Source organism: Candoia aspera, chromosome 16, assembly GCF_035149785.1.
Source record: "Candoia aspera isolate rCanAsp1 chromosome 16, rCanAsp1.hap2, whole genome shotgun sequence".
In the NCBI taxonomy this organism is placed as follows: domain Eukaryota; kingdom Metazoa; phylum Chordata; class Lepidosauria; order Squamata; family Boidae; genus Candoia; species Candoia aspera.
In genome coordinates, this window is record NC_086168.1 from 10,876,170 (window position 1) to 10,899,220 (window position 23,051).

General features: G+C 58.0%; 1 protein-coding gene across 3 annotated transcripts in view; it reads left to right on the plus strand.

Moving 5' to 3' along the window:
• NR6A1 (nuclear receptor subfamily 6 group A member 1) overlaps window positions 1-23,051 on the plus strand; it is a 111,933-nt gene that overhangs the window by 30,239 nt on the left and 58,643 nt on the right. For 2 of the 3 annotated variants that reach the window (XM_063316187.1, XM_063316189.1), the window contains 8 exons: window positions 2,565-2,795; window positions 5,822-5,877; window positions 6,997-7,154; window positions 7,265-7,498; window positions 7,867-8,121; window positions 11,065-11,186; window positions 11,635-11,787; window positions 12,146-12,270. In XM_063316187.1, the coding sequence (XP_063172257.1) occupies window positions 2,565-2,795; window positions 5,822-5,877; window positions 6,997-7,154; window positions 7,265-7,498; window positions 7,867-8,121; window positions 11,065-11,186; window positions 11,635-11,787; window positions 12,146-12,234 (1,298 nt within the window). In that variant the 3' untranslated portion in view covers window positions 12,235-12,270. The remainder of the gene's footprint in view (window positions 1-2,564; window positions 2,796-5,821; window positions 5,878-6,996; window positions 7,155-7,264; window positions 7,499-7,866; window positions 8,122-11,064; window positions 11,187-11,634; window positions 11,788-12,145; window positions 12,271-23,051) is intronic. The other variant, XM_063316188.1, reaches the window with a different exon arrangement.

Genomic DNA, 23,051 nt, shown 5'->3' on the forward strand with positions numbered 1-23,051 from the left:
GGGCTACGGGTGTGCCTTGGCTTCCCCAGTTTCCTTCCCTGCCACCATCATCTCAGCCCCTACCTCTCACCTCCTCCTGTTTCCTGGAAGTGCAACGCGCTTTCTAACATCCGGTTCTTAACACATCTCCGATGAAAATCTTTTGTATACTTTATGTTCGTGCCTAGGCCCTTGCAGTTGTGTTAGGGTGCCCAGCTACGTGGGCCAAGGCTGATGAATTTCACTTGCCATCCCAGCCGGCATCCCTTTAAATAAATCCGCAGTCTTGATCTCATTCGGGTCGACGGTGCCAGGAGAAGTGGTGGTTACGAAAGGCCTGTGGGCAGTTAGCACACGCCGAGAAAGGGAGCCATTACCTTGGGCTCAAACTCTACATTTCTGCAAGCGGGATTTTTCACCCAAGTTTGAACAGTGGAGAAAAGGCATTTGAACTGGAAACTCGTACAACTTGTGATGAAGGTGGAAGGGTTGGCTCTGAGGCTGGAGTTTTGGGTAGTCTAGGCCAGCGTTTCTCAACCTTGGCCACTTTAAGATGTGTGGACTTCAACTCCCAGAATTCCCCAGCCAGCCATTGATGCCCGCACAGCTTAAAGGTGCCAAGGTCGAGAAACGCTGGTCTAGAGTCACAGCAGCCCTTTCTTGATTCAGGGTTAACCAGTGGCTACTTGCGGTGGTTAAGTACAGGACCATCCCAAGATCCTTCCCCATCTCGCCAGCTGGTCTTTCTACGTAGCTTGTCCTCAAAGCAGCCATTTCCCAATGTGAAGGTGGGTGGAGAGAGCTGATGCAAAGCCCACGGCCGGCCTATTTATTCTGTGACGATTCCAAGGCCAGATGACAATTCTTGAGGCGTCCCTCTCTGTTTCCATCTCCAGTAAAGCAAAATCGGTGGACAGTGCGGCAAGTGAAGCAAGTTAGAAATCTAGCCTCAACATGTTGCCAGTTCCCGTGGAAGCCCTGGGTGGGGGTCTCTCCACCCAAGTTGCTCTGGTGGAGGGCTTGCCAACCCTTGAGGCCTTTCTCTCGCAAACAATGCCTCCGTTTGTTGGCCCCTCGAGTCAGGCGGAGAAAACCCTGCGTTCAGCCTGGCCCTGGAGTTCACACTTTCAGCAAGGGGCATCTTCCTGGCCACAACCCCCTCCCCTTTCGCGGCCCTTTGGGTCCCTCCTTCCTAAACCAGCGACATCCTTCCTCGCCCCGGCCAGGATTGGTGGCTTTGATTGGGAGAGGGAGAAGCCAGGAGTTTGCGGAAAACTCAAAACCCACCCAAGGAGCCCTGTTAATCTCTTTTCTCCGGCCATCAGATAACTAAAGACCAAGATAATGCGGGGGCCTGTAAAATCTGTACAGTAACTGCGCTTGAGATAAGATCCTGGGCAGGAGGAGGAGGAGCAGTAGGGTGGACTTGGTGGAGCCCCGTGACCTTAGGCTTTCTCCCATGTTTTTGGGCCACTACAATAAACAGGTTGGCTGAAAATGCCCGTCTGTTGTGGGCACCTTTTTACTCTTGGGAAATAAACGTCCCACCACCCCTTTGGCTGAACCAAAGGCTCAGTTTTGGATTCCTCGCCCCATTGCAGAGTGCGGCCCCACCCCCACGGGCTGCCGGCAAGCCTCTCCCCCCACCTCTGTACCAAACAGGCTGCCTCTTCGGTGGCATTGAAAACAGCCCCGGGAATTGGGTTTGGGTGCCCCAAGCCACATGGAAGGACTTTGCGGTCTTAGCCTGCCACGGTTTCCCGGCAGCCACGGAAGGCCACCAATTCTCACCCTCCCCAGCCAGCTCCCTTGTGAAGCAGGGTCAGCCAAGGATCCGGGATAGTGAGGGCAGGGGCTTGGCGTGCCAAGTTGCTTGCTCCAGGCACCCGTGCATGCATTGCGGGGCACGTGAGTCGGGGTTTTGACATCCCCGCCTCAGCCATAATTAGCGCATGCCCGCCGGGGCCGGTAGAACCCTGCCTCGGCCTCATTCTGTCCCAGCAAGGATGGGAAGGCTTTGCTTAGTGGAAGGTGACAGCTCTGCTCCTCGGGGGAGTGAGGCGCTTTGCCTCCGCGTTTCTCTCCAAGGCTGCCTTGTTAAGTTGGGCGGCGGGGAGCTCGGGGGAGCCGATGGCTGCCAGTTTTGTTTAATTGCCCCACTCGCCAAAGGCCTCCTGAGATTCCTCCTTCAAAGACATCTCAAGAGTCCTCCTGCAGCTGGGGTCCTGCTGCAAGTTTGAAACAGCAGCCAAGTGGCAGGGAGTAACGTTCACACCCACCAGGGTTCACACTTCTGGGCGAGGAAGCTGAGGCCCGTCCCACTTTCGACAGTTGCGGAAGCTGGCTTGGGTCCCGGTGTTTTTGTTCTTCCAGGGTGAAGCTCCCTCTGTCTGCTTGGCAGCCCCCACCTCACCTCTGCCTCTGCGCCTTCAGGGTCTCCCCTGCGTTTGGACCCGGGAACTCCCTTTAAAGGGCTGGGCTCTGAGCCCCTCCAGGCCCGGCTCTCCAAAGGCATCCGCCCCCCGCCCTGGCGGGCCGGTCCCTTTCCCTTTCCTCACGCGGCGGCCGTCGCCTTCCTCCCACAGACGACCGGGCGGAGCAGCGCACCTGCCTGATCTGCGGGGACCGAGCGACGGGCCTGCACTACGGCATCATCTCCTGCGAGGGCTGCAAGGGCTTCTTCAAGCGCAGCATCTGCAACAGGCGGGTCTACCGGTGCAGCCGTGACAAGAACTGCGTCATGTCCCGCAAGCAGCGCAACAGATGCCAGTATTGCCGCCTTCTCAAGTGCCTCCAGATGGGGATGAACCGGAAAGGTACCCACGAGGCAGGCAGGGGAGGGGCGGGCGGGCGGGGGTCTCCTCGGTCCACACCGAACCGGCGCAGTGTCAAGGCCCAGGACCCAGTGCGGAATCGAGTCCTAGATCAGCCCTGCTTGCTTGGGCGCCACGGGAGGCAGTGCCAAGCAGGTTCGCTCGCCCGGGACAGAAGCTGGTGGCCAACTGTCTCGGCTGGATCTCCACCCCTTTCCATTTGGGGCATCTTCCTCTGCTCTTAGAAGCTGCAAGGATGCAACTGCTGGCTTGAGCACGGCCCACAACGCGGATGCTCCCCAGCTGGGTTGGGATTGCGGCCCCCCGGGGCCTCCGGCCGTGCCTCCTCCAGAGGGCCATAGCTTGTGGACGTTCCCTCCCATCTGTCGTCGTCTGTGGGTGAGGGCTTGCCCTGAGATGGAGCAGAAGATAGGCCAGCAAAGCAAAATTCCCAAGGAAGCCCGTGGCTGTTTGCTAGCAAGGGGCTAAACTCGGTTTCAGGGATGGGGCGAGGTGAATAAGGGTCCCCCTCCCGATCAGCCTTTCCTCCTGCTGCACTGCAGAATTGGCTTGCCGCTTTAAGCGCACTGGGTTGGGGTCTTCTGAGCTTAGCCGCCCCGAAAGCTTGGTGGAGCCATGTTGGACGGGGCAGCAACTTGAGAAGCGGCGCAAAGGAGCTGTTTCTTTAGCTAGCCGGCAAAAACCTGAAAGCTGCGTGGCATCCTTCAGTCTTTCGAGGTTGCCCACCCTGGTTCCTTCCATTAGCGTCCGGGGCAAGGGTGGTGGTCCATCTTCACGGTCCTGTTGCTTAGAAGGGGGAGAGAGAGAGAGAGACAACTTCTGGTGTCCACTCAGAAATGCCGGCTGGGACCCCTTGCATGGGAAAACGATGCATTTTTGCCTCGGTTTTCCTTCATCATCATCTTTACCATCGTTCTAACTCCACTAATGGTGCATCATAACCAATTTTGGCTTCTTCGTGATTCGAGCCACGTCCTAGGGCTTGAGAACTGTTCGTAGCTGGGCTGTCATTAGTTCCAGACGTGGGCAGCCCAAATCATTCCTTTATTTGGGTTTATTATAGCTGCCCGCTCCCACAGACGCAGGTCCTTGTAATGCTGCACCTAATGCTCCAGTTACACTTGAGATCACGGTCAACTTCTTCCAAGTTTTTGGAAGAGGGGGAAGAGGAGGAAGAGGAAGAGAAAGATAAGACTTGGAGTCTGGATTTGTTCCCAAATAGAGTGCGCCAGCAGCACATTAAACAGGCTTATTTTGTGTCCCTGTAATCAATTGGAAGTTTATTTAGTTGGAGTCAGGCAGAAGGTGGAACTGGGCATGCTTGGTTTGGCCTAGGCTGTGCCAGTGAAGGCCCCCAGCAATGCTTTATTTTCTAGCTTTGGACCCCTCTCCTCTCCTGATGGGCCTGAGAAATTCTCGTGGGAAGCAGGGACTGCCCTCTTTCCGAGTGGCTCACATGGTTTGGAGGTGACCAGCTGACACCGGGGCGTTGCGTCCACGAGACTGCTGTCCCAGAAAAAAGCTTGTTAGAATTCCTCGGCTGCCACGAGAAAACGGGTTCTGTTTTGGCACTGAATCTGCCGTCAAGCAGGGGAGGGTTCTCCCGCCCAGTGACGGAGGAGTCTACTGTCGGTCCCCGTCAGAGGCTTTTGAAACTCCGGGAACTGCCTGGGGAGGGGCCTGTGCTGGGAGAAGATCAGGGAAGGGTAGAGCCTCGGCCCAAGGGGAGATCCTGCGGATGGGTGAGTCACCAAAGCTGAGCAGTGGAATTCTCCCTTAAGGATCAGTTTGGCTCGGATTTAGCTTCTCCTTGGCCAGCTACGTGGCTTCAGAGAAGCTTTAGAAGCTCCTCTCTAGGTTCTGGACAGGGCCTTCAGGCCATGGCTGCCCACTTCAGAAATGTGCCGTTTTCTTGCCTGCGTCCGGTTGGCACTTGGGTGTCCACCTTCCATCTGTTTCGGACAACCTGAAGAGCGGGAGACCAAAGTTTTCCAAGAGGGGCAGCAGCTGGTCTGGTGTGTGGCCACCAGAGGGAGCCCAAAGGTCTGTGCCCAGCAGTGGTGGCCCAGGACCGCAACGGGAGTCCTTTCCCGTGGCTGCAGTCCTGTCCAGGCAAACAAGCCAGCAGAAAACAGCCAGCTCGTTCCCCCCACAGCCCCCAACATAGAGCCCTCCGGCAACCCATTCTCCCCGGCCAGAGGGGCTTCTGGGAAAGCTGTTGTCCAGGAGGAGGAGGTTAAGCTGTGCAGATCCGGCTCTGCTGATCAGGTTTGAGCAGGCGTTGGCGAACTGCACTTCCGCCTCCTTCCCGTCCACCCTCTGCACATCCTTGCCTGCCTGCATCCTCCCTCCTCTGCCCTTTCCCATCTCGTACTTCAGGCAGGCTCCATCTTCAAGACTGTTCCGTGGTTGTGTAGAACCTCTCCAGTGGAGAAAGGGCCAGGCTGGGCTTCCAGGGTATCCCTGGACCCCCGAATCTCACCGGGAGCAGCGTATCTGGTGTAAACCAGGCCCAGCCGAGCTTCTGGGGCAGCTCAAGTTGTCCCAGAACTCTCGGTTGATTCTGTTGGCGGGGCTCTCAGTCCCAGAAGGTAGCCCTTGGTGCTTTCTCGCCAGCCAGTCTTCACTGGAGGCCCCTCTTTATTGGATGAGGAGGAAGGCAGGCCTTTGCTGTCCGCGCAGTAGCCCTGGGTGACAGGAGGAGGCTGTTAGAACGTTAGTATGGAGGACATCATTGCCTGAAGAGTCCTAACAAGCACAAAACTTGTGATATAGTGCCTCCTACTGCTTAGGAGCTCATACAACACCTGCAGCCAAGGGGAGGCGGTCTTGAGGCATCTAGCATGAGGCCCAGACCAATTTAAAAACCACCCAAAATGTCCCTAATACGAGAGCAGGTAAGGAAAAAGGTAGGCCTGCCTGCCTAGCTTCTACAGGAAGAGGCCCACTGGCAGACGCTGGGGCACCTGGGCAGAGTTCCTGACCAGCTCCTTTTCTTTCCCTTCCAGCCATCCGTGAAGACGGGATGCCCGGGGGCAGGAACAAGAGCATCGGACCCGTTCAGGTGAGCACCCCGCCGTCTTTCTGGTCCTTTTCTCTGCCGGCCAGGCTGGGGGGCAGCCACCCTTGGAGAGTCACTCGCTGGATGCGAGGAGGGTTGAGTGTCGGTCCCTGGTATCTGCCGGCAGCCCCAAGGGCCGAATGTTGATAGGGCTGAGATTTGTTGAAGGAGTCTGGCGGTGTGTGTGCAGGGGGGGTGGAATCTACCAAGCATCTCCTTCCTGGCGTAGCTTGGCTGATGGAAGGTGGGCTTCCCAAGGAAAGAAGATGCCCCTGCTGTTTTCCTGGGGGGCTGTGCCTGCAATTCCAGAGACACCTTTATCAATACAAAGGGACATGCCTCCCCACCCCCACCTCCCCCTTTTGGGACCGGGGGACCCCCGTGCATCAGCTCAGCTGTTCCTGGCTGGCTTGGAAGACTTGCTGGCAGCGTCTCCCCTTCCCGCCTCCCCTAAGCCAGTGTGCGCCTTTCAGGCCCTGCCAAGCTCTCCGTAGATCTTCCGGCAATTGCGGCCCCATTGCGGGAGTCGTTTCTGGACCCCGAAGCGTCCAGTAAGGGCAGGGATGAGAGATGGGCCGGCTTGCCCAGGGACGTCTAGTGGAAGGGGACAGGTGGTCCAGCCCGATCGCTTCAGCGCCCCCGGTGAGGAATGACGCCACTTTTTAAAGAGCGGCTTGGAAGGGAAGAGCGAGGACCTTTGGTGGTGGGGCGTTTGCCCTTCCTTGACAGGGATCCCGAGCAGGGGTTTCCTGCCCGTCCTTTCTGTAAGAGCAGCAACGTGGTCCGTGCCTTTTCCTTTTCATGCACCAGGCCAAACGGGCCAAGGGTCCTTCTACTTTCCAGATGCACCGAAGGCCTCGGGGCTTGCGCACCCCCATGAGAACGGTAAACAGCAAGACCCTCCATCTCCAGCCGTGTTTCTCAACCTCGGCAACTTTAAGATGCGTGGACTTCAACTCCCAGAATTCCCCGGCCACCTTAAAGCTGCCATGGTTGAGAAACCCTGGCCCCCAGGCTCTCAAGAGGAAAAACCTCGGTCGCAAAGCGGCAGGTCCCGACCGTCCAAGCCGAGCGACCCATCAAACCGTCCTCTCCCTTGCTGGTTCTCTTTCTCCGGGACAGATCTCCGAGGAAGAGATCGAGCGGATCATGTCTGGGCAGGAATTCGAAGGGGAGGCCAACCTCTCCTGGTGCAACAACGGAGACAGCGACAACAGCTCGCCCAGCAACGGGGTGTCCGAAAGCAACCAGCCTTCCCCAGTCTCGACTCCGTCTTCGAGGTGGGGCTCCAGGGAGGGTGGCCGAGCCTCTGGGGCGGGTGGGGGGGCGGCATTGACAAGGAACACGGGCCTCCCCCTCCCCTCTCTCAGCCCGGCTTTGCCTCTCCCAGTAGGTCTGCGGAGCTGAACGGATTTACTGTTCTCAGGGATCAATACGTGGGGGGGACGCCGGTGTCCACCCCCTATCAGTACCTCCCGCACCTTCTGAGCTGCCCGGCTCACCCGGCCCTGCTCCCCCCGCAGCCCCGCAGCCTCGACCCCCAGTCCCACGGCCTCCTCATCAGCCAGCTGGTGTCGGCGGAGGACCTGGAGCCCCTGGGCACCCCGATGCTGATTGAGGATGGGTGAGTGCGCGCGCCCACTCTCCTCCCGCTGGCCCTGGGGTCCTTGGGCAGAGTCGGGGCCCCCTGGGAGGACTGCCTGGGCAGGGGGCTGCTGCTTCCCGGCCCCCTGGTTTCGAGGAGAGGAGAGGGGCAGGGGGGCTCTTTAGACCATGGTGCTGCTGGCCTCGTACTCCTGCCTGGGGGGGGGCGGGATGGGCATTCCAGGGAGTGGGGCGGGTTGGGCCTGGGGAGGGCCAGGCGAGGCAGTGGGGGCCCTTTTCCGCGCGACCAGGGGGTCGCCGATGGAGAGTTCAGCAACTGGGGGAGGCTTTGGCCGCTGCTCGGCTGCCCCACCCCAACCCCTTGGCTGCCCCCGGCTGTCCCTGCAGGTACCGGGTGACCCAGGCCGAGCTGTTCGCCCTGCTCTGCCGGCTGGCGGACGAGTTGCTCTTCCGGCAGATCGCCTGGATCAAGAAGCTGCCCTTCTTCTGCGACCTCTCCATCAAAGACTACACCTGCCTGCTGAGCTCCACCTGGCAGGAGCTGATCCTGCTCTCCTCCCTCACCGTCTACAGCAGGCAGATCTTCGGGGACCTGGCCGATGTGACCGCCAAGTACTCCCCCTCCGACGACGAGCTCCACAGGTGAGGGCCTGGAGAAAGACTCTGGCGGACACTCTCTGTCTTGATCCGGTGGCAGCAGGCAGCCCCCAGCCCCTGCTGAGCCTTGAGACCCGTTCAGGCAGCCTCATCCTTCCTTCCGCATCCCCCTGTAGCGAATTCTGGCAGAATGGCCCTGCGTGGAAGCTCAGGGTGGGCACCCTCCCAACCGGGCAGGTGGGAAACATCTCTAGATCTGCGGGAAACGGGGTGCCATGCGGCGCTTCCTCGTCCTGGCAGGAAGGCGAGGCCATTTCTGTCCTTCGGTCCCAAGGAGCACCGGATCCAGCTCCAGCGCTGTAGTACTTGTCCCCCCCGCCCCCACAAACACACAACTGTTTTGTAGGGCAGAGCAGTTTCATCCAGCCTTGTTGGTGCGTGCTGGGGACAGATGCTCAAACACCAGCCGGTCCCCAAACACACGTCCCTTCGGGCACGGGGCAGAGTTGGCAGAGGCCAGTTCTTAAATGCCGTCCAGCAGCGCTACCCCAGAGGAAGGTGTTTGCCCCCTTTGCATCGTTGGGGGAATGTGGCTTTTGCAGAGAGGGGCAGGGAGGAAGGTTTTGCTGAGCAGCGGGCCCCTTGCAGAGAGCCAGGGCAACTAGCTGGCATCCTGCGAAGGCATCCGGGGCCACTTGCTTGCTTCCCTGCCTGCCCGTCTCCCATCTTTCCCAGGCTTTCTGGTGTGAAGGTCTGGATTGTGACCCCAAGGCACCTTTCGTCTACCCCCACCCGGGCCACAGGCAAGGGTTGTTTTCTCGGGCATAAATTTGCCCTGTCCGGCAAAACGGCTGACACCAGCTGAGATGCATAGCGGGCGGTTGCTCTCCGCGACCCCGGGGCTCGTGAATCAGGCCGGGAATAGGACCTCATGGGGCGGGTGGGGTGGGACGAGGGGGGTGCTGTGTTTGAAGAGCCACTCCGGGCAGATCAGGCCAGGGTCCCCCTCCATCCCCAGATACCATCTGCCTTTCCAGCTCGGTCTGACCAATCCACCGGCTCTCCTTATCAGGCAGTGGCGGCTGAGTGAGAAGGTTTCCAGGCCGGGCTGAGCATTTCCCCTTCCCCTCCTCTCCCCCCCCGCCAGGGTCCCCCTCCCCAGGATCCGCCTTGCAAGTGTCCCCCTACCCCATGCCAAACCCAGATAAAGGAAGGCGGCCACTTTCCAGATGTGAATTCCACCGTCTGAACCTCCAGCCAGGCACCCTTGAGGTTCCTGGGGTGCTGTGAGATGCGGGGCTTAACTGCCCCCTCTGCGCACATCTGCCTCGCCTCTCCCACTTTCGCGGTCTTCCTCGGGAATCCTTGACCTGTGTGAGTTTCAGCTGCCTTGAAACTCCCACCCTCCCTTTAAATCAAACCTTGTCAGCCCTCTCATCCTTGCTTGCTGGCCCCCCCTCCCCAGCTGCGTGCTTGCAGCGCTGAGCGAAATTTATAGCATCTTTTTCATCTAATTGTTCCCTTATCAGGAACTGTAACAGCCGCAGATTGGTTCTCTGGGGAACGAGGGGGGGCGTCTCCAGAAGCAGAGCGGCGCAGAAGGGCCGAAGGATCCAGGCTGGCCCGGAGTGCTTTCCCATGGTGCTCTTCCCGAGGCAGAGCCTCCCCAGCCCGGGGGGGGGGCAGCAGGGCCCATTCCTGCAAGGCCCAGCGCTCCACTTTGCCTTTCGGCCTGGAGCCTGGGGCAGCCCTCGGCCTCACCAACCCAGCGTCTTTTCAGCGCCGTCCAGGTCGCTTTCTGCCGTCGGTGACCTGTCATTCGAACGGCCTGGGCAGTTCGGCCAGGAATCCGGGAGGGAAGTCCGAAGTTGCGACAGCCTCGGGAAAAGTGCTTTACAGTCTCTTCTCACGCTTACGACTGTCATAAAACATCACACCACCCCCATAGTCATGTGATCACAGTTTGGGCACTTGGCAGCCAGCTTGCCTTTGCAACCAGTTGCAGTGTCCTGCGGTTAGGGCGAGGTCACGTGATCGCGATTTGGGACCGTTTTTGCCAGTTTCTGGCAAAAAAGTCCATTGGGGAAGCTGGATTTGCTTAACAACAGCAGTGATTCACTTAATGACCATCGTAAAAATGGTTGTCAAATCGGGTCTGGTCACGTGGTGATTCACTTAACGACCACACCACGAGTTTTCTGGTCCCTGTTGTTGTTAAGTGAGGACTACCTGTACTCGGTGACTGGTGTATGCGTGGGGGGGGTCACCCCTTTCTTCTCATGCCATTGTGGAAGAACGATTAAGACCCACCAGAATTCCCCCTCCTGCTGGCTCCGTTGCCACCCTGCCTCAGGTAGCCTGCGTCTTTGGCAGGCAGTGTTCTGCAGACGAGCTCCAAGCCCCCAGAGGCTCCCTGCCTTTAGCAGCCTCCTCTAACCGGTGGGTCCCTGCGTGTCGCGAGCCTTTGCTCCTGCCATTCCCGGCCAGCTACAGCCCAGCTGCGGTACAAGCTGGCTGGGGCTGATGGGAATTGTGGTCCGGCATGCCAGAGGGCCCCAGGCCACTTGAAAAGAGTCTCCTGGGGCCGTTTGCAGAAAGGGCCAGCAGGGTGACCTTCTCCTGGATCTCTCTCCCACCGTCGATCCCTGGTCCCTCCGGCTCGAGGGGCCTTGCTGTGAGCGATGGGGAAGGACCCTCCCCTTCCTGCGAAGGAGGGCGGAGAAACGGGCCCACAGCCTGAGCTTGGGACCGCTTCTGTTTGAGCCGGTCAGCCCCCTCCTGGCCTCAAGGGTAGTGGGGTTTTTTGTTTTTTATTTTTTTGCAGAGTTCACGCTAGACCGAACTCCTTCCGGGTAAAAGGAGCAGGGAGGGGCTCAGATCTGGGCCGTGGTGGGTCGTTCTTCGGCCACTGCAAGACAGTGGCCCCTGGCACAGTGGGAGGCCGCCACGGAAGGAGCGAGTGACACCTCCTCTCCCCCTTTTCCCAAGGTTTAGCGAGGAGGGAATGGAAGTCATGGAACGGCTCATCTACCTGTACCGCAAGTTCAGCCAGCTGAAAGTGAGCAACGAGGAGTACGCCTGCATGAAAGCCATTAATTTCCTCAACCAAGGTGAGCGGCCAGGAGGACGTGCTCTCCCCGTGCCCAGGCGCGCCAGTGGCCGCGGTCTTCCGGTGAGGAGGGGAGGGGAAACCCTCGCGGGGCTGCAGGAGCAGCGCGCCAGTCCTGAAGATTTCAGCTCCGTTCCTGCAGCCCCACAAAGGACTTCCCCTCTGTGCGTGGAGGGGACCTGACATCCTTCCGCAGGCAGCCCTTCTGCTCTGTCCACTTAACCACCCGGGAGATGGCTTAACGGCTGCAACCGCTGGGATTGCAGTCGTTGAGCGAAGCAGTCGCACGGGCGTCTCGCTCAGTGACCACTTCGCTCAACAACCGAGATTCCGGGCTCAGCTATGGTCGTTAATCAAGGACTGCCTGTACTCAACTAGGCGGGGAGCAGCCCAGGCTGGGGACAGCTTCCTCCCTGCCTGCTGCTGCTCACGTGCCACCTTCCATCCAGACATTCGGGGCCTGACCAACGCCTCCCAGCTGGAGCAGCTGAACAAGCGGTACTGGTACGTCTGCCAGGACTTCATGGAGTTCAAATACCCACATCAGCCAAACCGGTTTCCAGACCTGATGATGTGTCTGCCGGAGATCCGATACATTGCAGGTGAGCGGCCTGTCCAGCGCGAAGAGACTAGGGCAGGGCCTCTCACAAGATCCTCCCCGGGCTGTCTTCTGGAGGCTGGTGGTCCTCCAAACCCCCACGTCTCCCCGGATGAGGCTGTGGAGACCCAGCTTCACAAGATGGCTTCGGCTCGGCTGGCTTTCATCCGGAGCTTCTGGAGACCGAAAGTGCCACCGGTCCTAAACAAAGCAGGGCCGCCCGATGCCCCTTGCCCTCCAGTCCTCCAGCTTCCCTTCCCCTCTCCAGCATCACGCCATCTTCCTGGTTACCTCAGGAGGAGATGGGCATGGGGTTCCAAGCCAGGGAGCAGTGACTCACGCGGGGGGTCTTGCCTTGTCAGGAAAAATGGTGAACGTTCCCCTGGAGCAGCTCCCCCTCCTGTTTAAGGCCGTCCTGCATTCCTGCAAAGCCTCCCCGAACAAGGAGTGAAGCCAGCCAGGAGCTCCGAGGCCTCCCCAGCAGAGAGAGGAGCAGCCGCCCCGCGGTCCAGCGGCAGGAACGTCTCACCGCCTCTGGCAGGGCAGTGGGTAGCCTTGCCGTCCTAGCAAGAATCCTTGTGGTGGGGAGGGTCGTTCATCCGTCCGGGTGTTTGTCATTTTGTTTTTCTTTTTTAGTTTTTACCCATTTTCTCTAATATTTATTTCACGACAGAGTTGAATGTATGATCTTCAACCCCCGGGCACGGCTTTCCGCCCCCAGCACCGCTTCGGCGTCCTCTTGCAGTTTACAGAATGTGAAGATGTGTGTCTCAGTGTTTAGGGGGTAGACCTTTTTGTACCAGGGAAGGGGGGGTGGGGGTGGGGCGGGGGGGGGCTGATGACTTAGACTACCTCAAGGAGAAGGTGCTGCCCGCTGTTTTTGTAGCTCGCACCCCAGGGGAGTATCCCAGGGGGCAATCGCCTGTTCCCTCCCCCCCACCAGCCAGGGCCAGCTCCCCTTGAGAAGTGCCAAGCAACGGGGCGAGGGGGGCACACCTGTCCCCCTCCTTCCTCTCCATCCAAAACCTGTGAAGCCTCCAGAGACCACCTCTTCTCACACGGGCACTCCCCGTTCCATTGCTCACCACTCCGTTTCCTTGCACGCACAGAGGTTGCAGGGGACGTGGCAGGAGGGCCCCCCCCCGCATTTGGGACATTGGGCCCTATAGAAAAGCTGGGTGGGCATTGGGTGGGTTGGCCCTTGCATTCCAGGGACTCAGCTCTGGCATTGCTAAAGTTGGTGCCTCCCCAGTGTTTCTCAACCTCGGCCACTGTAAGAGGCGTGGACTTCAACTCCCAGAATTCCCCAGCCAGCATGGCTGGCTGGGGAATTCTGGGAGTTGAAGTCCACGCCTCTTACAGTGGCCGAGGTTGAGGATGCCCTAAACTCTCGAATCCAGGACAAGCCGTCAATTGTGTGACTTGTACTCACACACCGAACAGCACGGATCAGTCAACTTGGCTAATTTGCCCCATCTCTTCTCCACGCACATCCACACAGGCCCCTAAAGGCCTCCACAACCAATTTGAAGTCACCCCCACCCCAGCCCACCCCCCGAAGGCTTGGCTCATCTCTAGGCAAGCAGCTGGCTCAGACCGAGCCAGGGAACCCGGCGAACAGGCCTGCTTGCCGACCAGCGGCCAGAAAACACCTTTAAGCTGGGGAAAGACCCCTTGGTCTCTGCGCCGCAAGATCTTGCGTCTCCCCACCTGGTTACCGGCTCCTTGGCCTTTTGCATTTGGGTGGGGTGGGGACCTGTCCCTGGGGTGATGCCTCCAGCTGGGCTCGGCTCACCTTCCCCTCTTGACGGTTGCTGACAGATGCCAGCAAGGCAGAACGGGTAAAAGTCTGTGGCTGGGATCGACTGGGCCTTTCTGCGGCTTCGTGGATCTCCTGAACCGGCGCAGCGGTCCCCTTGGCTGTCTGAGATCCCAGCTGCATTTTTTCTCAGGAAAATTCCCTCCTTCCTTCGATGCAAGATACCTCAGCGGGCAGCGGAGTGATCCGAATGTGTCCTCCACCTCCTCTTGCCTGCGGTCACTTCGTCATCGGGGTGGCGAAACTTAAGCTTGCTTTGTTCAATTGTGGTTCCCCCCCCTTTTTTTTTTTGGAGTTTTGGGTTACGGTTTCTTTTTGCAAAGAGCTGTCCATGCAATGAGGCCGCGCGTTACCTTTTGGCTTGTGGTTTGCAGGGATGGGTGGCAACCCCCCCCCCCCCCGCTGTTGAAAATGCAAGGGTCGGAAGGGCCCACCGAGGCCACCCTCGGATTCGGGCATTTGAACCCCCGCGTGGCCGGGAGTGGCTTTCTGGTCTCCACCTGAACACCCCCAGCGAAGGGTCCCCGGATCCACTGTTTTGAGCTGCTGGGGAGGGGGCTGCCCAAATTGACCGTCAGCATCCCTGCTTTTCGCCCCTTCTCTGTTCTGCCTGGGAATGGGAAAGACGGGCCAGAAGCCGGGAAGTAACGGCTGGCCTTGCCAGTAACGCCGCCTTCAGCCCAGCCCGCGACGCGGCTCAGGAGGGATGCAAAACAGGGTAAAGTGAATGTAAGGTGTTGCGGACTCAGGTATTAGCTGAAGAGAAGTAGGAACGTAGTTAGAGGCGTAGCACGACGCTAGGTCGGTTCCCCTGTAGATGGACTTGTGGATTTGGTTTGAAGGACGCCCTGTGAAAGGTTGGGGTTCTCCCTCCACGCCACTGCGCTCTCGGAGCAGGCGTTCTGGCAAAGGGGCTGGGTGTAATTCTGCTGTGGGACAGGGGAGAACCAGCCCACGGTAATTGGGGCTTTTTTGGCTTGGGGGGGGCACACTTGCTGTGGGGATTCTGGGAGTTGAAGCCCACGCCTCTTCAAGCGGCTGCAGTTGAGAAATGCAGCGGCTTTGGATCGGCACGTCCTCCGTAGACCTCTCTGCCTGCCCCTCCGCTCTATTTCGGAAGCAGGGAACCCCCCCCCCTTTAAACTTTTATTTTGCCCTTCAGTCATGCAAGCCACTTCTGTCTTGTTGCCAAGAAAATTCCATGGATGTACAGTATATCCTCGAATTCCCAGGATCCAGGCTTGACATTCCCTTTCCAGTCCTTCAAACCAACCTCTTTCTATTTTTTTGTTGTTGTTCTCATTGTCACTGATTTTTAAACTTGAACCCTCCCCCCCTTTTTTAACCTTTTTATTTTATTTTTAAAAGGAGGAAAACCACCCCCCCAAAAAAAGGCAGGAGGGCAGAAAGCTGTCCGCCCTGCCTGTCCCTCCCTCTCTTTAGCCGCCCCCCTGCCTCCGAGCCCATCAGCTCCACGGTGCCCCAAGTCTGCAGAGACCGAGGTGGGGGTCCCTGGCTCAATCAGGCCCTGCCCTGGGGAGGCAGGAGTGGGAGGGGAGGGGCTGGAGAAGAGGGGGCTAATGGACTACGAAGCAGATGGGCTTTCTTTATTTTTGTGGCCTGGTAGATGACAAGATGCTTGTCCAAGGTGTGGCTCCCTTTGGCGTGCCGGTGGCAATTGGCACAGGGCCTTTGGGTTCTCCAGGTGGGCGACACGGCTGAGCCCACCGAAACTCAGGGATGTGTATTTAAACGGAACCCAGAGCGCACGCTGCTGCTGCCACCCCCGGGGGCCTCTTCCCTGCCTCTTGGCCATGGTTTTAGATGGCCTCACCTCGAGCCGCCCCCGTGGGCACCTGTGAACCTCAACTGAGCCGCCTTCGGGATAGGACGCTTTATTATTTTTTTCTTTCCTCCTTTCCTATGTATGAAAAATGTCTTGTTCTAGTTGTTAACATTATTGACTCGATTTCCCTAACAAAACTACCTCTCGTGTGACATCCTGCTGAGCATCTCAAAAGGGATTAGATGGGGGGAAACGGCTATTTCCCCCCCCCCCCTTTAAACATTTGCCAACCGGAAGAACCTTTCACAGAGGGCTGCATCCATCTCTCCCACTTTTCTGTCAACGCTCAGGACTTTTTTGCCATGTCTTGGCCTGGCAAGGTGTTGCCGGGGGTACCAAGGGCTTCATGGGGACGTGATGCCCCCAGACTTCACCAGAGCTGCTTGCTTGTAAAAAGAGGGTGCACATTTTGGCTGGCAAGCCTTGTAACAGCTGTCCATTCTGGCTGGGATGGAGATTGTAGTCCAAAACATGGCAGGGGGCAGAAAGTTGTCCCCAGGATAAATCCACATTCATCCCCAAAGATGAGTCTTCCTTCCACCTTCCCACCCCCCTTGATTGTGCTCTCCCAGCACAAGGTGATTATAATTCAGACATGCACCTTTTCCCTTAAAATACTATACTTACCAGGAAAGGCTTCCCTCCCAGCCTTCAAATGAGTGCAAAATGGGATAATTGTCTAAGATTTTGCTGCAGATAAAGTAATCAAAAGCAGCAGAGGGAGGGTTTGTTCTCTCTCCCCCCCCCGCTTTCTCCCCACTTTAGGGTGATCTTTGCAGGTAGCCCTGGGGTCAGATGTGCTGGGGGTTGCCACTCACATGCCCCCTGAGCTCGTGGCAAGGGCATGCGCACCCCAAGCACTCTGCTGTAGCTCAGGGAGAAGCCGCAGTCTGACAGCTGACAGTGGCTCTGCGTGGGCAGGGTCATTATGTGCCAAGGCTGTGAAGCTGGAACCGGAGTGCCCTGGACTCCGCATCCCCAGTCTCCCGACACCTGCATAGTTTTGTGCCACAAAGCAGCTGCTTTCTGCCCGCCCCCGTTTCTGTTTCTCCCTGGGCCTCCTTGTGGTCCCAGGTCTTTCTGGGACACCCCCCCCCCCCCGCAAGGTAGGAGAGATGGCAGCCCCTCGAATCAGCCGATCCCCGAGGCATGTTCCCCATCATCCCTTGTATCAAATCAGGGCAGCAGGATGTCACCACAGCATCACAACTAGCGAGTGTTTAGCTGTTACGTTTTTCGCCTGCTTGGAGCTGGAGTTCGACCGGGCAGGGACGGGCACCGGGCGTTCTCTTCAAAGGAGCGATGGTGCCTCCGCCGGCGCCTTCCCTCTGCCCACCGGAGCCTGGCGGTGCCCCGAATGACTGGAAGCAGCTGGGCCCCACAGCGGGAACCAGGTGCCCTGCCATGTGGCGGCTTGGTTCCCCAGCTCCACTTTGACTTGACTTGACTACCTTTGGAAATGTGACCAATAAGTGTTAAGCGCATGTTTAGTGAGTGTTAGATATTTGCAACTAATAAATGTGAACAGTTCTGCACCGCTCGGCTCTCGGCCCCCCTGTGTTCCTCGTGGAGGGTGGCTTGGCGTGTTGTCTCATGGGGTGGATTTGGTTTTGGCATTGCGTGCGCCCGGCCTTGTGCTTCGGGAGGGGGTGAGGGTTTGGGCAGCGGACCGCCATGGGCATAGACTTCCAGGTGTGTGTCAGGGCCTAGGATTTCTCCCCTCTGGATCGGTGTCTCATCACTGCTGGGGAGGGAGAGGAAGGGTCCCCGGGCTGGGTCACGCCCAGATTCCTCGTCTTCCAGCCGCAGGGCTTAGCCCGAGCCTTGGCGGGGCGAAGGCATCAGATGTCCTCTTAGCCGCTGAAGGATGCGTCTCTCTCGGCTGAATAGCTGCTGTGCAGCGAGGAACAATCTTTAAGACTAAGGAAAGACCCAACAGGCAAATGAACTCACATGAAAGGCAGCCTTGACTGGTGCACCATGAAGGGAAGCGAGGAACCAATTAAAGATCGCTCCGTGTCAGATAAAAGGGGCACCACAGGGCTGGCTCTGCCTGGTGTGAGCTGCGCAGCCACCAGGATGGGAGCCTGTGTATCTGGGCGTGGGCATGCCGAGTAGAGGTGGCTGCGGCCACACCCAAGTGAGCAGATGCTTGCCACCCTCTGTGGCTTCCGCCGCCACCTCCGTCTCTGTGCTCTCCTAAACGCCAGACTATCTTTGGAACGGGCTGCGCGATCAAACGCCCCTCTGGGTTTTCTTCTTCCCAATCGGCTTTCTAGCCCAGGTGTTGCACCAGTCGGCCCTTCCTGCTCCCCAGCCTGTCTTTTTGTCAGCCCCGAGCCAGGCTGGCCTTCGCCCGGCTAACCTGGTCTCTTGGAAGAGCTTCCTTCCAAGGATTCTGTGCCGTTGCTGCCCTGCACTGCGACGCTGAAGGAGGCGAAGGGCATCTTGCCGGGGATCCTTTCCAAAAGGAGACGGGCCTCAAGTTGTTTCTGCTGCGGCCAGTCCGGCCGCAGGGCCAGGAAAGCAGCTGGATTGGCCTGGCTAGATTCCCTGTGGTGGGTTTAGGGTCTCTGAGAGAAGCCAAACCCAGGCAGCAGAGGAACCCGGACGGAAGTGGATCTTGCCTTGCAAGCCTTCCCACACCCAGCGTGACTTTCTGGTTTGAGGACTGGCTCTTGACTTCCCTGCGGAGCTGACATTCCATGGTGTGAGAGCTCTGACGGTTCCCCTGACGACAAAGTCCCCCGTTAAAGCTATTTCCATGGAGATGCCAGTCCTCCTCCTCCTCCTCCTCCTCATTCCCTTCCAGTGGTTTTCGAGAGGCTGGCTGTTCCCAGAGGGAGATGAAGCTGGTGCCTTTCCCGCCCAGTAGAGCACCACCACCTTTCCGCCCCAGGAGGGGAGCAGAGGGTGTTGAGGCGTGTCCACAGGCCGAGAGTGCCCGTGGCTTTGGGTCACCTGGGTTGAGATGCTGAACAAGCGAGGGCGGTCTGGATGCTCTGGGGTTGGCTTGGGGGGCATGTGTGTGGAGGGAAGCTCGTGTTCCCTGCTCCCTCTGAAGGGTTTGAGTTTCGCTTACTGGAGACCGCAGGAGCTGTACTTCAAGGGGTCCAGAGGCCAGTAAGTTGGGAAAACTTTGGGCGATTTTGTGTAACAGCAGAAGATGAGCACTGCTTTCCATTTAGCTCAAGTCTCGGGGCGCGTTCTGCTCCGCAGGCTGTGTCTGCCTAACGTTCTTGACAGACACAGCACTGTTCCAGCCCTTTTTCAGATGGGGCAGAATGGCATCTTCTGGTGCCCTTTTCCCATGGCCAGGCTGACTAGGGCTCCCTACGTGAAGACTTGGATGCTGCTCTGCATTCAAAGGCCTTGCGACGTGTTCTCTTCTTCCCACTTAACTCTGAAATCTTCGGATCCCTTCGTTTTAGTCCCCAACTTGAACTCCAATGAAACTTCAGTATAGCTCCTATTTTTCCCACATCCCTTTCTGTCACACACACACACACACACACACACACACACACACACACACACACCCAGGGCAGAATTACACCCTCCCAGTGTTGCTGAACCACAACACCAGGCAGCCCCTGGGTCAGAGATGAGCAACTTGGCAACATCTGAATAGACACAGTCCACCTCGGTTCAGTCAGATTCTCCGTCGGAAAAAACATGGGAGGGAAGCCCAACACCCCAGTTGGGTTCTCTCCGCCAAGCCCTTGTGGCAATTGGTTGTGTGTCTTCACAGCCGCAAAGTGGGCAACTCCTGAACGATCTGCATGCACTGCAGCTGAGCACGTTAGAGGAGCGTCAGTTGTGTTTTGTTACATCCAGGTTTAAGTCTCAGCAGGTGACCACCGCTAGTTGGCCTTGGATAATAGAAACACTAAGACTAGAAAATCCCTGTTTTCTGCCCAGACAGGAAAGTTGGAAAAACATCCGGAAAGAAGGCAGTGGCGCCCCCTTCCGCATCCCTGGCAAGAAGGCCATCCAGATGATCCTGGGAGTCACCAGGAGGCATGCCTTCCTGGATGGAGATGTAAGGAAAGAAGGGTTTAAGTTACTCATTTGGCCTGTCCTGTGAACTCGACCCACCTGTCTGTCTGCCAGTTTGCAACGCATGCATCCCAATGCAACGCTTACGTCTTTGCTCATTTGGTCGGCCTCCACCACATTCCCAGACTCTTGCAGGGGCGCAACAAGACAATAATACAGTGAAACATCCATGGTAGAAGGATGCCCTGAAGTCCACTAATAAGGAAGGGAGCCCTGAAGCATTCCCAGCAGACTGGCCTTTAATCCTGCTTTCGAGGCGGCCTAGCAGCAGGGCGCATTTTCGGCTCGGCCTAATCTCTACCTCCGCTGCCGGGTAGACCTTTCCCTCATCTTTTCGGGCAGCAGGGTGCGCTGGGGGAAATGGCTGGCACCATCATTCACAGCCGAAGGCCACCTGGCCTGCAGTCGCGAGCCGGAGGGCAAACATCACCGTCACCAGCGTCATTCTGATTAACCTGATCTTTTGCTGGATCGCAAATGTCAGCATTGCCTGGAACATCCATTATGGGGCTCAAGGACTCCGCTTGTCAGACCGTTTTGTCACCGACCTTCAGAGCAGGGGAGGCGGCCCAGCTGGCGGGGGTCTCCGTTGGCTGCCCGGGCCCTATGTCAGGGCTCCCCATCTGTAAGATTTATTCTAAGCCTGCTGGTATGCCCGGGTGTTACACCCATGTCCCACAGATGTGGTGAGGAACAGCTCTCCAGGTTGGGGACTGTGAGCAGATGCAGCCAGCCAGCTATAGAGAGGAATGTTGGAGCCAAACTCTTCGGGGGGAGGTGGAGAATTCAAGACGAGACTCCTGCACACAGAAGGGGAGATTACCCTTCCCTGACAGGTTTGCTTTTGAATCCCTTCCCCGCTTGGGCATTCTCCGCCTCCTGCAAGCAGAAGCAGGACTGGGGGCCGGCACGCTTAGCTAGCAACTTAGGGTGAATAGACAACCTTGCAGGCAGCTGGTCACCTGGAGCATCTCTTGGGGGCCACATGATGTTTATGCGGGGGGCAAAATCAGACAGTGGCAAGGACCAGCCTTCCCCCCCCCCCCCGCACACACACATGGTCCCCATCCCGTCTGCAGAGCAGGCTGGAATAATCCTGCATTACCACCAGGGGTCCCAATTCACTGTTTGCAGAAGGCTTCTGAATTTAGTCGGTGGGGTACCTAGGATCTGGCCAGGAGCCACGTTGAGGTAGGACCATGGTCAAAGGCTTTACTGCATCGTAAGCATCAATGTTCGCATTCGGTCCAGTGAGGGAGAGGGCCAAGCTGTTGCCTCAAACCTTGGCATGCAGCATCTCCAGAGGCAACGTGAGCCTGTCGCTTTGACCTCCAGCTGGCTTTATGCTGCTGGCAGTTGCCAAGGGGAAGCAAGCCGCGATGGGCTGGGCTGTTCCTGCCGGCAGGGGTTTGCTCCCTTGGAGAGACCGCTGACCGCAGCCCAGCAGAGCATGTGCGAAGCCCAAGGCTGGGGCATCTGGCATGCTCGTACTTGCGCAGCCCAGGCATTATCACCGGAGTCAGGGACTCGGCCCTTGGCAAGCAATGGGGAGAGGGGAGGCCCTTGCATCCTGGGGGGTGGGCCACACCTGTTCCAGGCACGTTCCAGGAACGTGGCGGAGGCAAGAGGCCGAACCCTGTTGCAGATAACCAGGAGAGGATGAAGATATTGGCCTTATCTATCTCCCTCTTGGTCTCCATGAAATATCAAGGCTGCACGGAGCACATCCTGCCTGGCCCCCTAAGCAAGTCTGTTCCTGGCCTCCTGTTTCAGATCCATGGTGGACAGCTTGCTAGCAAGGCCTGTGGAACTTGGCAGAGGGTCCTTCTCCCCCTCCCACTGATAAGTTAAAAGGAAAAAGAAAAGGGGATGCAGCTCAGAGGTAGAGTCTGTGCACAGCATGGGGAAGGCTGCAGCACTGATCCCTCGGTCTTCCAGGAAGGGCTGGGAAAGGTCTGTCCCCAAAAGAGATGGTGGTGCCACTTAGGGAAGGCAGTGTTGGCCCAAAGGAAGGATGTGGGCACTGTAGGGTAAGACCACGGCCTGTGTTAGAAAGAAAGCCTTCCAGATATTTAGTTGAAGTTCCTCCACAGAACTGGTGCCCCCCAGACCCAGCTTGCATCTCTTGGCTTTCAAAGAGAACCTCTCAGCCATTTTGGCTGACTTTCCTGGTAATTTGTAGACCCTGTGGGTCTTCCTTCCACTGTCCCCACCCCACCCCAAAGAGCAATATAAAGGACCTCCAGACCTTCTCCCCTCTTCTTGGGGTCTACCTAAGAGCCAAGGTGAGGCTGAACTAGCCAGCCCAGGGGCTGGAGGGACGCATCTAGCCTTATCCAAATATGAACAGCACCTGAAGATGTCTCCTCCTCGGTGGTCCGGGCCGTGGAGCCCCCAAAGAGGTGCAAATCTAGCCTGCAAAACTTTAGAACCAGCTAGGAAGGGCCACAAGGCTAGTTGCCAGCAGCATCCTCCCGAGCACAGGAGCAGCATGGCACCCTTTTGCCCCTTCCGTGACAGGAAAGGGGGCTTCCAGGCAAGGCCCCCACCGGCCTTGAACCTCTGGACCTTTTTCAGCATTTGAATGACCAGGCAAGAACTTGGGAACAGGGCAGAATGCCCAAGGTTGGCAAGGATGTGCCTGCCCCCCCAGCCCCGAAGCCCGCCGTTGTCCAAAATAGCCGGCCGTTCTGGGCCTGCCCGAGGAAGTCGCCACTCTACTCAGGAGCCATTTCTGCTCTTGCGCTCTTGGCCGAGCAGCTGAAGCTGCCCTGCCCACCCAGCCGAGGCCTTGAACCTTCCTGAGATTTATTTCTCATGACATTGGCACCGGCTCGGAACATCTGGCATTTTGCTGATAATTGCCTCAGATGCAGCCGGAAACCGGCTCTCTTCTCGCTTGCTCTGCTGCTGCTGCTGCTTTCAGCTGGGACACAGGGAAGAGGCCTAGGAGGGGGTGGGGGCCGGGTTGGGATGCAGGCAGCCCGGCCCACGGCACTCTGCAGGCCCTCAGAGGCCCGGGGCATCCGCCCCCGCTGGGTGATGCAAGATCCAATCCCCGCAGGTCCAGATTGAGGGCCCACATCTGCACTTGCTGGCCCAAAGTTCCCAAAGGAAACTCTGCAGCAGCAGAGTTTGGCAATGTCTTTTGAGGGGGTGGAGAGGGCAACCGAGGCAGGGCACCACGCATGGTGGGTCTGAAAGAAGGTCTGAGGGCAGCTGGGGGCAGGAGAGGGGGGGAGAAGCACTTTATGCAGGTGGCACCTGAACCTCCTGGCTAGGTGCTGGTTGCTTAGCAACAAGTGCATCTTCCTCTGCTGGTGGGGAGGGCTCTATGGGGAAAGCCCTCTGCCCCACCATCCATCCATATTGTCTTGAAGCTGGCATTGCTTAGAATGCCTTGGAGAAAAAATTGAATCCTCAGTTTGCTGACCACCTCCGACCTTTGCCTGGCCCTCTGCCTCTCCTTGAGCTCATCTGTTCATCGGTGTCCCCTACCTTCTGAAGACCCCGCTTCCCCATCTCCTGTCTTCCCCAACCAGCT